This window comes from Triturus cristatus, unplaced genomic scaffold (assembly GCF_964204655.1).
Source record: "Triturus cristatus unplaced genomic scaffold, aTriCri1.1 SCAFFOLD_440, whole genome shotgun sequence".
Lineage (NCBI taxonomy): Eukaryota > Metazoa > Chordata > Amphibia > Caudata > Salamandridae > Triturus > Triturus cristatus.
Window position 1 is genome coordinate 99,904 of NW_028188525.1, and position 15,582 is coordinate 115,485.

Here is a 15,582-nt window from a genome sequence, read left to right on the forward strand (position 1 = left end):
AAAACTGTATTTAGACTTCGTCGGTATCGTTTGCGTTCGGTATCGATAATTTATTCTTTAACCTCATCGGATCGAGTTCGGACCGAACTTCAGTCGACGATCGAACATGGAATCGAGGACTCCCTTCAAGAGATGCCCTCTATGTCACGCCAAATATCCCCACATCGACGTCCACCCGGTGTGTAACAAATGTTTGTCACCGGATCACGATGAATCCAAGTGTATGGCCTGCGCCCGATTCCGGTCAAAGAAGACACTTCGGAATCGACGTGCAGCTCGCTTGGAGGCCAACAAATCGGCGCCTACCCCGGTCAACATATTCGGGACCGAGGATGAAGATGTCGAGAGCGTCGAGGAAGTGGAATCTGATTCTGCTTCGGAACCTGACTCCGACTATAAAGCCGAAGACGAGGGGATATTCCAGGACGTAGAAGCCGTCGACGAGGTAGGAGACGACACTGGGGCCCTTGGGGCCGAAGAAGATAGCTCAGGCGAGGAGCTAGGCCAATCCGTCGATATGGAGGCCCAAGGACAAAATGTCAATATGGCTCGGGTTGCGGGGTCGCCTACGGGCCTCACCCAAGACCAGTCACTGCGTTCTACAGCCCCGCCTTCGGGCTCGGCTTCGAACATTTCCAACGAGCCGGAACTTCGTAAAACCTCTCGAGTCGAACCCTCAAAATCGAAACCGAAAGCTGCACAGGTGAAACCGAAACTAAAAGTGCAACTCGTCCTCGTCGGATCGAAGGCTTCCAACTCTTCACATCCGCAAACACAAAAGGAGGACGTCGGAACGGAACAGCCTAAAGGCACTGTCGGTGCTGAAGAAACACACAGGGTTTTCGGTGCCGAGAAACACAAAAAGGCCCTCGGTCCCCCGAAGCCGCAGATGCCTTTAACAACCAAAGTTGGGGGGCGAACGCCTACAGCCCAGATGACCGATCGTGCATCGACTGCAAAGGGTGCCCACGGTGCGAGGATCCCCACTCCACAGGGCGTCGACCCGAAAGTTCGAATCGAAAAGCCTAAGTCGGCAAAGGGACCTGGGACGGCTTCCAAGCCGGTCCCTGAAGAGCACGTCGGTTTCAGTGCCCCTTCGCCATCCCTGGTGAGGCAGGTGTCTGAGTCCCTGACGCGCATCAGGGAACGGGACACACCCGACCCGAAACAAGGCCCCGAGCCGAAGAAGGTCGCGAAGGCTACATCGACGCCGGCGGCGATCACTTTTGGATTGCCGCCGTCGGGGACACCTAAAATGTTCGCACTCCGGAAGGGCTTCGCACCCGCAAAACCTGCACCTGCAGATCCGCCTGTCGACCACTCACAGGAGCGGGTAATCGACCTCGAAACCGGTAAACTGGTGTTTCGGAAGAGAAAAATTGTCCTGGTGAACACTTTGGAGTCCTATAAAATCCCGCTCAAGAAGAAAATGGATTCCGGCTCCACTCCACTGCCTGTGGAACCTTATCACACTTATACCCACCACACACTTGATTTTTCTCCAACACCTTCGGAGACGGATGCAGGTGACACCTATTATGAGGATACCTCTTATCCTCTACATCATGACCAGGATGAACCACAGGACCAGGATCCCTCATGGGGAGACACAAATGACCCAGGTGACATCCACAATGCTCCTGACACCCCTATCTACAATATAAAACCATCCCCTGCTGAGGACACTGCTGCTTTTAACGCCTTCATTGAACGGGCGGCTGACAATCACGGGGTTGAACTTCATTCAGACTCTGTTGAAGAGGATTTCTTAGTGGACACGTTCTCCACGTCAGAAACAACGGTTAAGACACTACCAATGCTAAAAGGCGTTCTTAAACATGCTAAGGACATCTTTAAGGAGCCAACAAGAACACGAGTGTTAAACCCCAGGATTGAAAAAAAGTATAGACCAGCCCCAGGTGACCCTACGTACATTAAGGGTCAATTGCCATTAGACTCCCTGGTTGTTTCTAACGCCCGCAAACGAGCGAACTCTCAAACTACTGGTGATGCTCCCCCTCCGGACAAAGAGTCCAAGGTGTTCGAAAACTCTGGGAAACGGGTGGCAGCTCAAGCATCAAACATCTGGCGCGTTGCCAACACCCAGGCACTTCTAGCCAGATACAGCAGGTCCCACTACGATACCCTGGAACCCCTAATACAACACCTACCAGATGAGTACAAGGAGGGGGCGGAGCTCCTCATTGGAGAGGGGCAACTCGTTACCAATGCGTCCATCAAATGCGCACTGGATGCAGCAGACACAGCAGCCAGGGCCATCAACACTAGTGTGATGTTACGGAGACATGCATGGTTAAGAATATCGGGCTTTAAACCAGACATTCAAACAAATATCTTGCATCAGCCAGTCAACCCAGACTTCTTATTTGGCCCTGAAGTTGACACCACATTCGAAAAGATTAAAAAAGACACTGAGACTGCTAAATCTATGGGGGCTCTACAATCGCAGCAGTTTCGGGGTGGCTCCTTTCGTCGCCCCAGAAGTTCAGGAGCAGCTAGAGGTCAGGGCTCCCAGCAGCAGTACAATAAAGGAGGGTCACAAACTCCTTATAATAAAAACAATAGGGGTGGATACCGTGGCTCCATCACCAAGGGCAGGGGCAGAGGAAACAACAATACCAGATCCTCTGCCAATAACAAACAGTGACGTCTTTTCACTGCCCCCCCGTCCACATAACACCGGTCGGGGGGAGATTACAACAGTTCCTGCCAGTCTGGAGTTCCATCACCACAGACAGGTGGGTCTTAGACATTGTCCAGTACGGTTATTGTCTAGAATTAACATCCATTCCACCCAACATACCACCAAGACGACGTCCTATGTCCGTAGAGCACTTGACAAATTTTTGCAGCAGGAAGTACTGAGCATGCTGCAAAAAGGAGCCATAGAGCCCGTGCCTATCCAACAGCACGGTTTAGGGGTGTACTCTCTGTACTTCTTAATCCCCAAAAAGGACGGCTCTCTCAGGCCTATACTGGACCTAAGACCTCTCAACATGTACTTTCTGTCGGAACATTTTCATATGATCACCCTCCAACAGGTTCTGCCGTTACTCAGTCAGGGAGACTTCCTAGCAACACTAGATTTAAAGGATGCGTATTTCCACGTTCCCATACACCCATCCCACAGAAAATATCTCAGGTTCACTATTCAAAATCAACATTATCAGTTCAAGGTACTCCCTTTCGGAGTAACAACAGCTCCCAGGGTCTTTACCAAGTGCCTAGCGACGGTGGCTGCTCACTTGCGAAGACAACGTATTCACGTCTTCCCTTACCTGGACGACTGGCTTGTTCAGGCAAAGTCAGCCCAGCAATGCGCCAGCCACATGTCCCACACCATTCACCTTCTTCACAGCCTGGGATTCTCCCTAAATTATCCCAAATCACACCTTCAACCAGCCCACGTACAACAGTACCTAGGCGCGACCATAGACACTCTGGCAGCCAAAGCTCAGCCAACCTTAGTGAGAATCAACAGCATACAACTGCTTATAGCAAAGTTCAGACCTCAACACTCCCTTCCAGCCCGAGTGTTCATGCAGTTGATAGGCATGATGGCCTCCTGCATCTTCATAGTCCCGCACGCGAGACTACATATGCGCCTGCTTCAAGAGTGCTTAGCACGTCAATGGAATCAGGCTCAAGGACAGTTGAAAGACCTAGTGTTGGTGAGCGGTCGGGCATACAACTCTCTGCATTGGTGGAATCCACAAAACCTTTGCAAGGGCCGACCGTTCCAAGAGCCTGTTCCACAAATAATACTGACGGCGGACGAGTCTCTCCAGGGATGGGGAGCTCATGTACTCAATTATACGGTGCTGGGACTATGGACGACACAGCAGAAAAAGATGCACATCAACATTCTGGAACTGATGGCAATCTTCCTAGCCATGAAGGCGTTCAAAGTACACTTGTGCAACAAAGTCGTGTTGATCCGGACGGACAACATGACTGCCATGTACTACATTCAGAAGCAGGGAGGAACACACTCTCCGCAGTTGTCTCATCTGGCTCAGAGCATGTGGAAGTGGGCCATTCAGAGGAACATCTTCCTCATGGCGGAACACCTCCCGGGCAAAGACAACCAGATGGCAGATCTGCTCAGCAGACACAGCCACCAAATGCACGAGTGGGAGCTACATCCATCAGTACTCCAACCGTACTTCCAGCAGTGGGGTCATCCCGAGATAGACCTATTCGCCACAAGAGAAAACGCAAAATGCCAAAGCTTTGCCGCCAGGTTCCCACATCCACAGTCGCAGGGCAATGCGATATAGATGAACTGGTCAGGCAGATTTGCGTACGTTTTTCCCCCAGCGCCATTAATACCGCTAGTGGCACGCAAACTAAGGCAACACTCAATGACGCTCATCCTAGTTGCTTCAACGTGGGCACGCCAACCATGGTACACCACGTTTCTAGAACTTTCCGTGGTGCCACATCAAACGCTGCGACTAACGCCCAAACGTTTAACCCAGAACCATGGTGCAATTCAGCACCCAGATCCGCAACAGCTGCACCTGGAGATCTGGCTCCTGAAGTCTTAGTTTGGATACTTAAACCTGCCTCCAGAATGTATGATCATCATCAAAGAGGCCAGGAGACCCACCACCAGAGCTTGCTATGCGGCGAAATGGAAGAGGTTTGTCATCTACTGTCAACACAATGACATCAACCCGCTAGATGCATCTACTCAGAATATCATCTGTTACCTGCTGCACTTATACCAATGCAGTCTAGCATACACTGCCATACGCATACATCTCACCGCAATAGCAGCCTATCTTCAAAACAGGCAACACCTCTCATTATTCAGAGTGCCTGCCATCAAAGCATTCTTAGAGGGACTTAAACGAGTAATTCCTCCACGGCACTCACCGGCGCCGGTGTGGAACCTAAATGTGGTCCTCACCAGATTGATGGGTCCACCTTTTGAACCTCTACGTTCCTGTGAGATTCAATTCCTCACATGGAAAGTAGCCTTCCTGGTGGCAATCACTTCGCTGAGACGAGTTAGTGAACTCCAGGCAATAACCATTCAGGAGCCATTCATACAAGTTCATGCGAACAGAGTTGTACTACGTACCAACCCCACCTTCATGCCTAAAGTAATATCACAGTTCCACATGAATCAAACTATTGAACTGCCTGTTTTCTTTCAAAATCCGGAAACTGTTGCAGAGAGAATGCTCCATACACTAGACGTAAAGAGAGCCCTCATGTACTATATAGACAGGACCAAGGATTTTAGGAAAACAAAACAACTCTTCGTTGCCTTTTCTCCACAACATAAGGGCAACGCCATTTCCAAAGCAGGGATAGCCAGATGGATAGTTAAATGTATTCAAATTTGTTATGAAAAAGCTAAACGCACATTAACTATTCCTCCGAGAGCCCACTCAACACGAAAGTTAGGGGCGTCCATGGCATTCCTGGGAAACATTCCATTAGAAGCAATATGTAGAGCAGCCACATGGTCCACTATACATACATTTACCAAACACTACTGTGTAGATGTACACTCAAAACAGCAGGCAGCTGTAGGACAGGCTGTTCTCAAGACTCTTTTTCAGACTGCTGCAGCTGGCACGGGCAGCCGCCGCTAATCGAGGGACTGCTATATATTCTATGCACTGATATGAATTCAGCAGCCCACATGCCTCGAACTGAATACGCTACTTACCAGTATGCATCTGTTCTTGGCATGTAGGGCTGCTGACATTCATATCGCCCACCCTCCTCCCCGGCGCCTGTAGCAGCTGCAGCACTCAGAATTACTGTATAGCATGGTCATCACTTACTGTATCTACTCCATCACTGCCACAATGGCATCTGAGGATAGAGAGGATGCCCATGCGCACTGTAGTCCAGGGGAGGAGCCACCTATCTCGTGATACTTCGAAGACTCTTCCAGGACAACAATGTGCAATCATCCGGACCCAACACTAGGCGGCGATCTATGCACAGATATGAATGTCAGCAGCCCTACATGCCAAGAACAGATGCATACTGGTAAGTAGCATATTCAACTTTAACCAAAGTGATTTCTCAGAAAGGCTTGTCCTTCCTCCAACCTGCATCAAGAGAGGTGTCTTGTGAAAGTGTAGACAGATAACTAAATAACATCTTACAAAGCTCTGTTGTGGTAATGTTCCTCATCCAGGTAGTGGTTGGAGTTTTACCTCTAATAGAAAGGACTTTGGGTCTACTCACTAAAGAGTTGTTGAATTGCTGATAACATGGCACTAAACAAAAAACAATCAAACTGGAAATGGATTGTTTCAAAGTTGATAAACCTCTATGAAAAGTTGCACAGTTCACGAAAAAATATTTGAACTTACATATGTCTTGCTTAGCAAGATTCTGTTTGATTCATCTTCAAAAATCATATGTATAGACCTTTCCACTGGGGTGGTAGGATTCTGAAAGAATGTTGGGAGAGAAATAGACATATTAAAGTGAAAATCAGTTAAGGGTTGACTTCTTCTCCTTGCCGTGCTACGTTGAAGACCGTGGTTGTCTGGATAAATTCTGAGGCCCCCAGAGGGCCAGGGCATAGCCAGGGTTTGGAGAAGTCCATATGCCCAAACATGGCAATAGCTTTCAACAAAGTATGAAAACGTGTCCCATGTTCTTCGTGCTAGGGTCAGAATAGTGATACCTGGCGCATATCAACGTTTTGATTCTTTTTACTTTCAATGGCAAACATTCAGTATTGATCACATGAAATGTGTGAAGATTCAGCAAAACTGGTATGCCCCTTATGATATTGATTGAAATCACACATTGTGTGTATTTTCAAGTAACATGGTGTGCCTCTGAGGTGGGTTGACCATGTTGAGTGGTTTGGATGTTTTAGAGAAACCTTATCCTCCACCCACTGTTTTATTGGTAGTTGTTTTTGTTTATGTTAAGACTTTATATTTTTTTCTCCAGGCGGCTACCACCATGTTAAAATAGGAGATCTCTTCAATGGGCGGTACCATGTCATCCGAAAGTTGGGCTGGGGTCATTTCTCAACCGTGTGGCTTTCCTGGGATTTGCAGTGAGTGATACTAATTTACAAATTTCTGTTTACTGAGAACAAAAGAATGTAAAGCATATCTCATTATTTTACAATATGAGACTTATTGGTTGGTTTTTAAATAAAAAGCATTGTTCGAGGCATATGATCTGCAGATCACAAACTGTGCATAGATCGCTATCTGGTGTTGGGCCCGGATGTTTGCACTTTTTTGTTGTCTTGGAAAAGTCTTTGGAAGTCACAAGTTAGGTGGCTCCTCCTTTGGACAATAGTGCGCATGGCCATTGACTCAATCGTCAAATTGTTTTTTTCCGCTATCGGGCTCGGATGTGTTCATCGCACTCCAGTTCGGTTGTGGTTACTGATCATCTTTTCGACGCGAAATCCTTCACCCATACTTCGGTATTGTTTCAATCGCTTTCCCATTAGATGCGCATCCCTTCAAACTTCAAATCTTCAATTCCGGTTGTCGACGCAGGCCTTCGGGCCTACCTACGACATTAGGTCTTTGGATCCTGGAAAGGACTCCCTTCAAAAAGTGTCCTAAATGTGGATCCAAGTTTCCACACGCCGATCCTCATGAGATGTGTAACCTCTGCCTTTCACCCGAGCATGAGGCCAAAGACTAGCTTGTGCCTCTTTCCGCTCCAAGAAGACAATTTGGGATGGTCTAGCTCGATGAACCATGGCTCGATCATCAACATCGATTCCCGATGACATCTTCCAGGAAGGCATCAACGTACCGGAGCAGGAGCAGATCCAACAGGGCAACATCAGCTCCTCCGAAGCCGGCGACTCCGACGTCGAAGCCATCACTCCGGGGCAGCGGGTCGTAAGTACTGAGGTCGACCCCTCTCCCCCACCCATTCCCAAAAAGGCTTCTCACGCCCCGCCTTCGAGCTCGGCAAAGAAGTCGATACAATAGCCTTCAGGCCGCTCCGGATCGAGCCAGCCTGCCGTTGGTGCTGAAACTCCATCCCCGGCACCAAAAAAGAAACCACTACCATCCTCTGCACCAACGCCTAGCTCCGCATCGACGCCTTCGGCACCGAAATCCACCGGTACAGATGTCCCGGCTCCGAAAAAATAGTCGAAACAAAGCAAACACCCAGTTCCAAAGACCTCGGGCGCTCAGCCTTTGGAGCCCCAAAAAACCCTTAGAACTGACCAAACACCCGGTTCCGAAGACCACTGGCGCTCAGCCTATGGATCCGAAAAGACCATCGGAACCGCACAAACAACCGGTACCGAAGACCCTACCGGAACAGAGAAACTCCAGATTCCAGGCCTAAGGAGCACAAAACGACTCCAAAACCCCTGACACACAGTTGGACCTGAAAAAATTGGCACCGAAACATACTTCAGAGGAGGAGCTTTTTCAACCAGATCCAACCCAAAAAGACCCCAAGACTGGTCAACTTGTACTTAGCCCTTCCAAGAAACCGAAAATGGACAAGCCTGTACCAGCTCCACTTCCTTTAAAAAAGAGAGATATTGCAACCTCTCCTTTAATGATTCCTTCCCCACCTCCCCCTCACTCTCCTATCCCATATTCACTGCCCTCACCATCTCCTCCACCTCAGGATGATGATGGACACCTCTGACGACCAAGCAGATGATCAACCTTTAGGGGAACCTAGTCCTCCTGGTACCCCAAAAGACCCATGGGAGGATTATGACACACCAGATGTCCCAGACACACAGCATCTACCCATCTAGACCATTCCCTCCTGAGGACACTATGGGGTCCACTCAGCTCATACACAGGGCAGCAGAATACCACCGGGTGAACTTACACACAGATCCTGTAGAGGAAGATTTCCTCATTGACACTTTTGCACTATCCCAACAGTCCTCTTCCATTCTCCCAATGTTAAAAGGGGTAATCAAACACGCTCCTGAAGTGTTTAAGGATCCTGTAAGGGCCAGAGTTATTAACCCCAGAGTAGAGAAGAAGTACAAGTCTGCCCCAGCTGATCCTGTTTATATTAAAGGGCAGGTACCCTTGGATTCCTTAGTGGTCTCCCACGCCAGGAAAAGGGCTAATTCACAAACCACGGTAGATGCTCCACCTCCTGATAAAACTGATGGACGTATCTGGTAAAAGAATGGCATCCCAAGCAGCCAACATATGGAGGATTGTCAACACACAGGCTTTGCTCGCTAGATATGATAGGGCACAGTGCGATGAGCTAGAGACCCTACTACAACACCTTCCAGAGCAATACAAAACACGAGCTAATGATCTCATCCAGGAAGGCAAGCTCATATCAAATACCTCCATTCGTTGTGCTCTGGATGCTGCAGACACAGCATCGCGGGCTATTAATACCAGTGTCCTTTTACGCAGACATGCCTGGCTACGCATTTCCGGCTTCAAACCCGAGGTTCAAACCACCATATTAAATCAACCATTTGACCAGGAACACCTATTTGTGCCCACTGTATATTCATCTTTAGAGAAGATGAAGAAGGACACCGACCCTGCCAAATCAGTGAGAGCTTTGCAATCGCAAGCTCCCAGAAGTTCCTTTTGTCGCTCCTCTTTAGGGGTGCCTCTAGAGGTTTTACCACTGATAACCCCTCCACTTCCTACAAGAGTCCCACCCAGACCTCATCTAACAGAGGCTATTACAGAGGAGGCTATAGGGGCAATAGCAATAAGGGTAGAGGCAAAACTACCAATACTCCACCCCTAAACAATGACTTCCCTCCACTCCCCCGGACCACTCTACTCCGGTCGGGGGAAGATTGATACAGTTCCTACCTATCTGGAACAACAACACCACAGACAGGTGGGTGAGACAAATCATCCAATCAGGTTATTGCCTAGAGCTCACTTCAACTCCCCCAAACAACCACCCAAACAGCATCCAATGTCAGCAGAGCACTTGACGCTTCTAAAACAAGAGGTACTTTCCCTCCTAGAAAAATATGCCATAGAACCAGTTCCCCTTCATCACCAAAACACAGGGGTTTACTCCCTGTACTTCCAAAGAAGGACGGAACCCTGAGACCCATCTTGGACCTCCGACCATTAAACCTCTACATACAATCAGACCATTTCCACATGGTCACTCTTCAACAGGTCCTCCTGCTAATCAAACAAGACGACTTCCTTGCCACATTGGATCTCAAGGACGCCTACTTCCACATTCCAATTCACCCTGCTCACAGGAAATAACTTCGTTTTGTGGTGGATGGACAGCATTACCAGTTCAAGGTTCTCTCATTCAGAGTCACCACAACACCGAGGGTCTTCACAAAATGTCTGGCAGTGGTGGCAGCCCACCTAAGAAGACAACAAATTCATGTCTTCCCATATTTGGACGACTGGCTCATAAAAGCCAAGTCACATACCCAGTGTGTAAATCTCCCACACGCCACAATCCAACTACTTCACGATTTAGGGTTTACCATAAACCTCGCGAAGTCTCACCTCCAACCATCCCACATCCGACAATATCTGGGTGCCACAATAAACACCTCAAAGAGTCTTGCTTATCCCAGTCCAGCCAGGATAGCAAGCATGCAAGCCCTTATAACAAGATTCCAGCCGCAACACTTACTTCCAGCTCGAGTGTTCATGCAACTCGTAGGGATGATGGCCTCTTGCATATTCATAGTACCTCATGCAAGACTCCAGATGCGCCCCTTACAGGAATGCTCATTCCATTAGTGGTGCGCACGCTGCAACAACAGTCGCTAACACTGATCCTAGTTGCTCCAACATGGGCCAGACAACCCTGGTACACAACATTGCTGGAAATATCAGTAGTCCCGCACCAAAAACTACACCTCTCCCCACAGCTCTGAACACAGAACCATGGAGAGATCAGACACCTAGATCCAGCACAGCTCAAACTGGCGATCTGGCTCCTGAAGTCCTAGAGTTTGGTTATCTCAATCTTCCACCTGATTGTATGAACGTTATCAAAGAAGCTAGGCGCCCCACCACTAGAGCCTGCTGTGCAGCCAAGTGGAAGAGATTTGTTATATACTGTAACGATAACCACATCAATCCTCTAGATGCCTCCACTCAGCACATCATATGTTACCTGCTGCATCTTCAAAGATGTAATCTAGCATACACATCAATTAGATTACATCTTGCTGCCATTGCAGCTTCCTACAAAATAGACAACATCTGTCATTGTTCAGGGTGCCTGCCATTAAAGCATTTATGGATGGCCTCAAAAGAATAATTCCTCCCAGGGTACCTCCATCCCCAGTGTGGAACTTAAACATCGTCCTCACAAGATTAATGGGTCCTCCATTCGAACCTCTACATAAATGCGAGCTACAATTTCTTACATGGAAAGTCACTTTCCTCGTAGCTATTACATCTCTTAAAAGAGTCAGTGAGCTACAGGCACTTACTATTCAAGAACCATTTTTACAACTCCATCATAACAAAGTGGTTGTCAGGACAAATCCCAAATTCCTTCCTAAAGTTCTCTCTCTCTTCCATCGCAACCAATCTGTTGAGTTGCCAGTGTTTTTCTCGCAACCACAAACAGTAGCGGAAAGAGCTCTTCATACACTAGACGTAAAAAGAGCACTCCTTTACTATATTGACAGAACAAAACCTTTTCGCAAAACAAAATAACTTTTTCTATCCTTCTCACCACCACATAAAGGTAATCCCATATCAAAGTCTGGGATTGCAAGGTGGATTGTCAAAGGTATACAAATTTGCTATCACAAAGCAAAACGTACACTGTCTATTCCCTCTAAGGCCCATTCTACCCGAAAGATAGTGGCTTCAATAGCATTTTTAGGTAACATTCCCTTAGATGTCATCTGCAAAGCAGCTACATGGTCTACACTGCACACATTCACAAAACACTATTGTGTAGATGTGCAGGCAAAACAACAAGCTAGTGTGGGCCAAGCTGTACTTAAAACGCTATTTCAAACTACTGCAACAGATACTGGTGGTCGCCGCTAAGGAGGAGCACTGCTATGCAATCTATGCACAGTGTGTGATCTGCAGCTCATATGCCTCGAACGGAAAATGCTACTTACCAGTATGCATCTGTTCTTGCCATGTAGAGCTGCAGATTCACACACTAACTCCCACCTCCCCGGCTACCTTTATCTGTTCCAGTATTATCTTATTTAGATACAACATACATGGACATCTATATCTGTTTCTCACAAAACTCCATCATTTCCCTTCTTGGCGAAAAAATTATTGGACGATGGAGTCCATGCCCATGCGCACTATTGTCCAAAGGAGGAGCCACCTATCTTGTGACTTCCAAAGACTTTTCCAAGATAACAACAAAGTGCAAACATCCGGGCCCAACACCAGATGGCGATCTATGCAAAGTGTGTGAATCTGCAGCTCTACATGCCAAGAACAGATGCATACTGGTAAGTAGCATTTTCCTTCTGTCTTTCGTTCAGAAATTGTTTTAAACATTTTCCTGTGATCTGGTCACACTTTCACCGTAACCCACTCTAGTCTGTATTTTACTAAATTAGTTAATGAAAATGCTGTTGTCCATTGAAGGTGTAGTGCCTGCTACCTTCTTTTTCAAAGCATTATCAATATACCTCAAAATGGCAAATGTTTGAAAATGCCTAAACATGTTGTGAATGAATCATATTGTTTGTCAGGCCCATCAAGACTAACAGTAGCACTGGTCATCTTAAACTGTTTACCGTTACAAGCGGATATGGAGAGCTGCTTTCTTTGGCAATTGGGTTTCTCCTTTTTAGGTCTTGCCTAGACAGCGCTTGCGCTGTCTCTTCAAGACATGTTATTTACTGTTAGTGGGCTTGAGTGCTGCCCCATACCTGCCATTGGTGGGCTTCAAAGCCACTCTCAGTTGTTTGCTTTCTGCTGGTCAGCTCTGTCGTCTCTACTTCCCTCTTTTTGCATGTGACCCTCCCCTAGCGCATGGCCCAAGTACTTGTGTTCTTATACTACTGGCAATTTTCAGAGCAATTTTTTTTTACTTTTCGTTGAGCCACTCTACAGAGAGCATGTTTTGTAGCTGACTGTGCCGTCTGCTCTCTCCGACCATCTGCGTTTGCCTCTTCCCTCTGTGTTGCCCCTCCCTCCTATTGCAGTGTTGCCTCCTCCCACCCAGTACAAGAAATAATTCGCGAGGCCGGATGCCTTTGTCCCATCCTGCTACATGAAAGGCTTTGACTTTTGTTTTTGTTGCAGTTTTTAGATGGCGCAAACTCTCCCCAAAAGTATTGGAGCGCTTTACACAAAGAGACATTTATTTTGTGTAGGCTCGGGAAGGTTACGTGATTTTTCCCCAGAGTCCCAGGATGTTGAGCCGGCGCTGAGACTCAAACCTGTTTCCCCAGCTGCAAAGTCAACAGATTTTTTGGAGCTGCTTCATCTCTATAGCAGGGCGCGTAGTGCAATGAAGATGCTATATGTTCTAATCTCAGTGTTATCTTTTGGCTAACGATCTGAAGTGCCATATGCAACATGTACAACTATAGAACACTTATTAATAAACCGGCTCTTACATTTGTGTTAGGATGGATGGTGAAAACGCAAACCATTATATAGTTATTTTATTTCTGCTCTTGGGTTTTTTTTTTTTTTTTTAATTGTCACTAGCTTTTTTTCTCTCTTCAAAATGACCAATAAACTTTCTATGGATAAAGCATTTAATTTATTTATTTTCTTTTTTTCCTGTGCCTGTTAGTGGCAGGTTTGCTGCAGCACGGGTGGCCTACTCGCCTGCTTCTGTAAGAGGCAAAGTAATGCCTGGAATGCAGAGCAGGCCTTGGAGGGGCAGTCCGTGCTTGCCTACAAAACCAAGCTTGGCATTTCCTGTTTAGAGTACCCTTGCTAATGAGCATGATGCCTTTTTAGGTCGAGCCTTAGCGGCAGCGCGCGTGCGCTGCTCGCTCTGTGAGACTGCGGTAGTAGAGTACGGGCGAGATGCTTTGCCCACTTCCCCGCCCTTCTTTTTCATTGGCTTGTGTGTTTGTCCTTCATAAATGCTGGCTTCTGATTGGTATAGAGGCTTGTTAGCCCCTCCTTAGTACGCCGTGTCGTCATTTGTAACGTCCATTGGCTACTGGCCCCTTTACTTTGGTGCTTATATGGTAGTGTGATTTTTAGAGTTCTAAGTACTTTTTTCTTTCTTGAGTTTGTCCTGCTTCGGGCAGGAGGTTGTGCTTTATTTACATTCAGCGTGCTGTGCACGCTTTCATTTTCGATGGCGCCGGGACAATCTCGACCGCTTGTTTATACAACACTCAGTGTTCCTTCTCACTCTCTTATGCCTATGACACGTGATTCCCCCAGCCCCTCCAAATCCAGAGCAGGAAGCTCACCCAGGGGGCTCAGGCTGCCTGGGACCAGCCTCATCTGCTCTCAATCTCAACAACATCTTGCTCAGCTAGCAGGGGGAGGAGACGGTGGGGCGCTCTGCTTTGCGCTTTGTTTCTGCTCCAGGAGCAGGAGGGCCCCGAAGCTCCCAGTACCTTGAACCCAGACACGTGGACAAAGGGGGATTAAAGCCCCGGGAAGGAGGAGGCATCCCTCGATCAAGCGTGATGACCGACTCGGCGCCGGGCACGTTAGTGGAGCTCATTCTGGCAAGGACGACAGTTGAGCCGAGCCGTAAGTCTGATAACTTTTATTCATTTCCCAGCAGCTCACAGCTCAGCATCTTCTATTGATTTCAGGGAGGCAGGGGAGAGGGCTCGTTGACTAATTTACATAATTCGTTCATCCTTTCAAGCACGAGCATCTCTCCCCTTCATTTAGTCGGTTTGTATTTCGTAGATACCTATTTAAGGGAAGGGAAAGGAGATCGCTGGTACACTGTCGCTTTTGTGCAGTTTTATTACTTATGAAAGAACCCGTGAGGTTGATGTCTAATCAAGAAACATCCTACTTTTTCAGGGAGCTACTTGTTGCGTTTGGTTTAAAAAATGCTTAATCCTCAACGCACAGCTCCTTCTGGGCACTCATTAACCATTGAGACTTAATCATATTTGTTCGTATTCAGGGAGATTTGGATCCATTGCTGATATATATATTTTTATTTTATTTAAACAGAGGACTGCCCGCACCTCCGATTTGTGACCTATGTCCACCGTGGCATTAGAGTAATGCAGAGTTCTTCAATCTGTGGGGCGTGTCCCCCTGGGGGGGCATGGGGGCGCACTCCGCCCTAAACTCTTTCCTTTGTTTTCCACTGTCCCAGGTCTTAAGTAGATTGGAGAACTATGGAGCAGCAACCAATCAGCGGGGTTCGGCAGTATTGAAGAGTTGTAGGGGGGGAGGGAGGTGAAATAGATGGGGCACGACGTGGTTTTTGTATTATCAAGAGCTAATGGTCCCAGCACGGGGTTAATTTCTAGAGCTGAAATGCTTCAGCTGCAGTGGGATTCAAGGAGTATCGTCTGCCATGAAACCTAAAGCAACGAACATTTCAACTCTAGGAATTAACGCTGTCCTGGGACGGTTAGCTCTTCCCAGGAAGTAGTCAGTCTTAATACAGGCATCTCCTGTGGTATCAATGTCCCTGATTATAGCCTCATTC

General features: G+C 47.5%; 1 protein-coding gene across 1 annotated transcript in view; it reads left to right on the forward strand.

Moving 5' to 3' along the window:
- The window catches only part of LOC146768966 (SRSF protein kinase 1-like), an 82,353-nt gene that overhangs the window by 40,548 nt on the left and 26,223 nt on the right, over nt 1–15,582 (forward strand). The window contains exon 3 of the mRNA XM_085640585.1: nt 6,961–7,069. Coding sequence (XP_085496711.1) covers nt 6,961–7,069 — 109 coding nt within the window. The remainder of the gene's footprint in view (nt 1–6,960; nt 7,070–15,582) is intronic.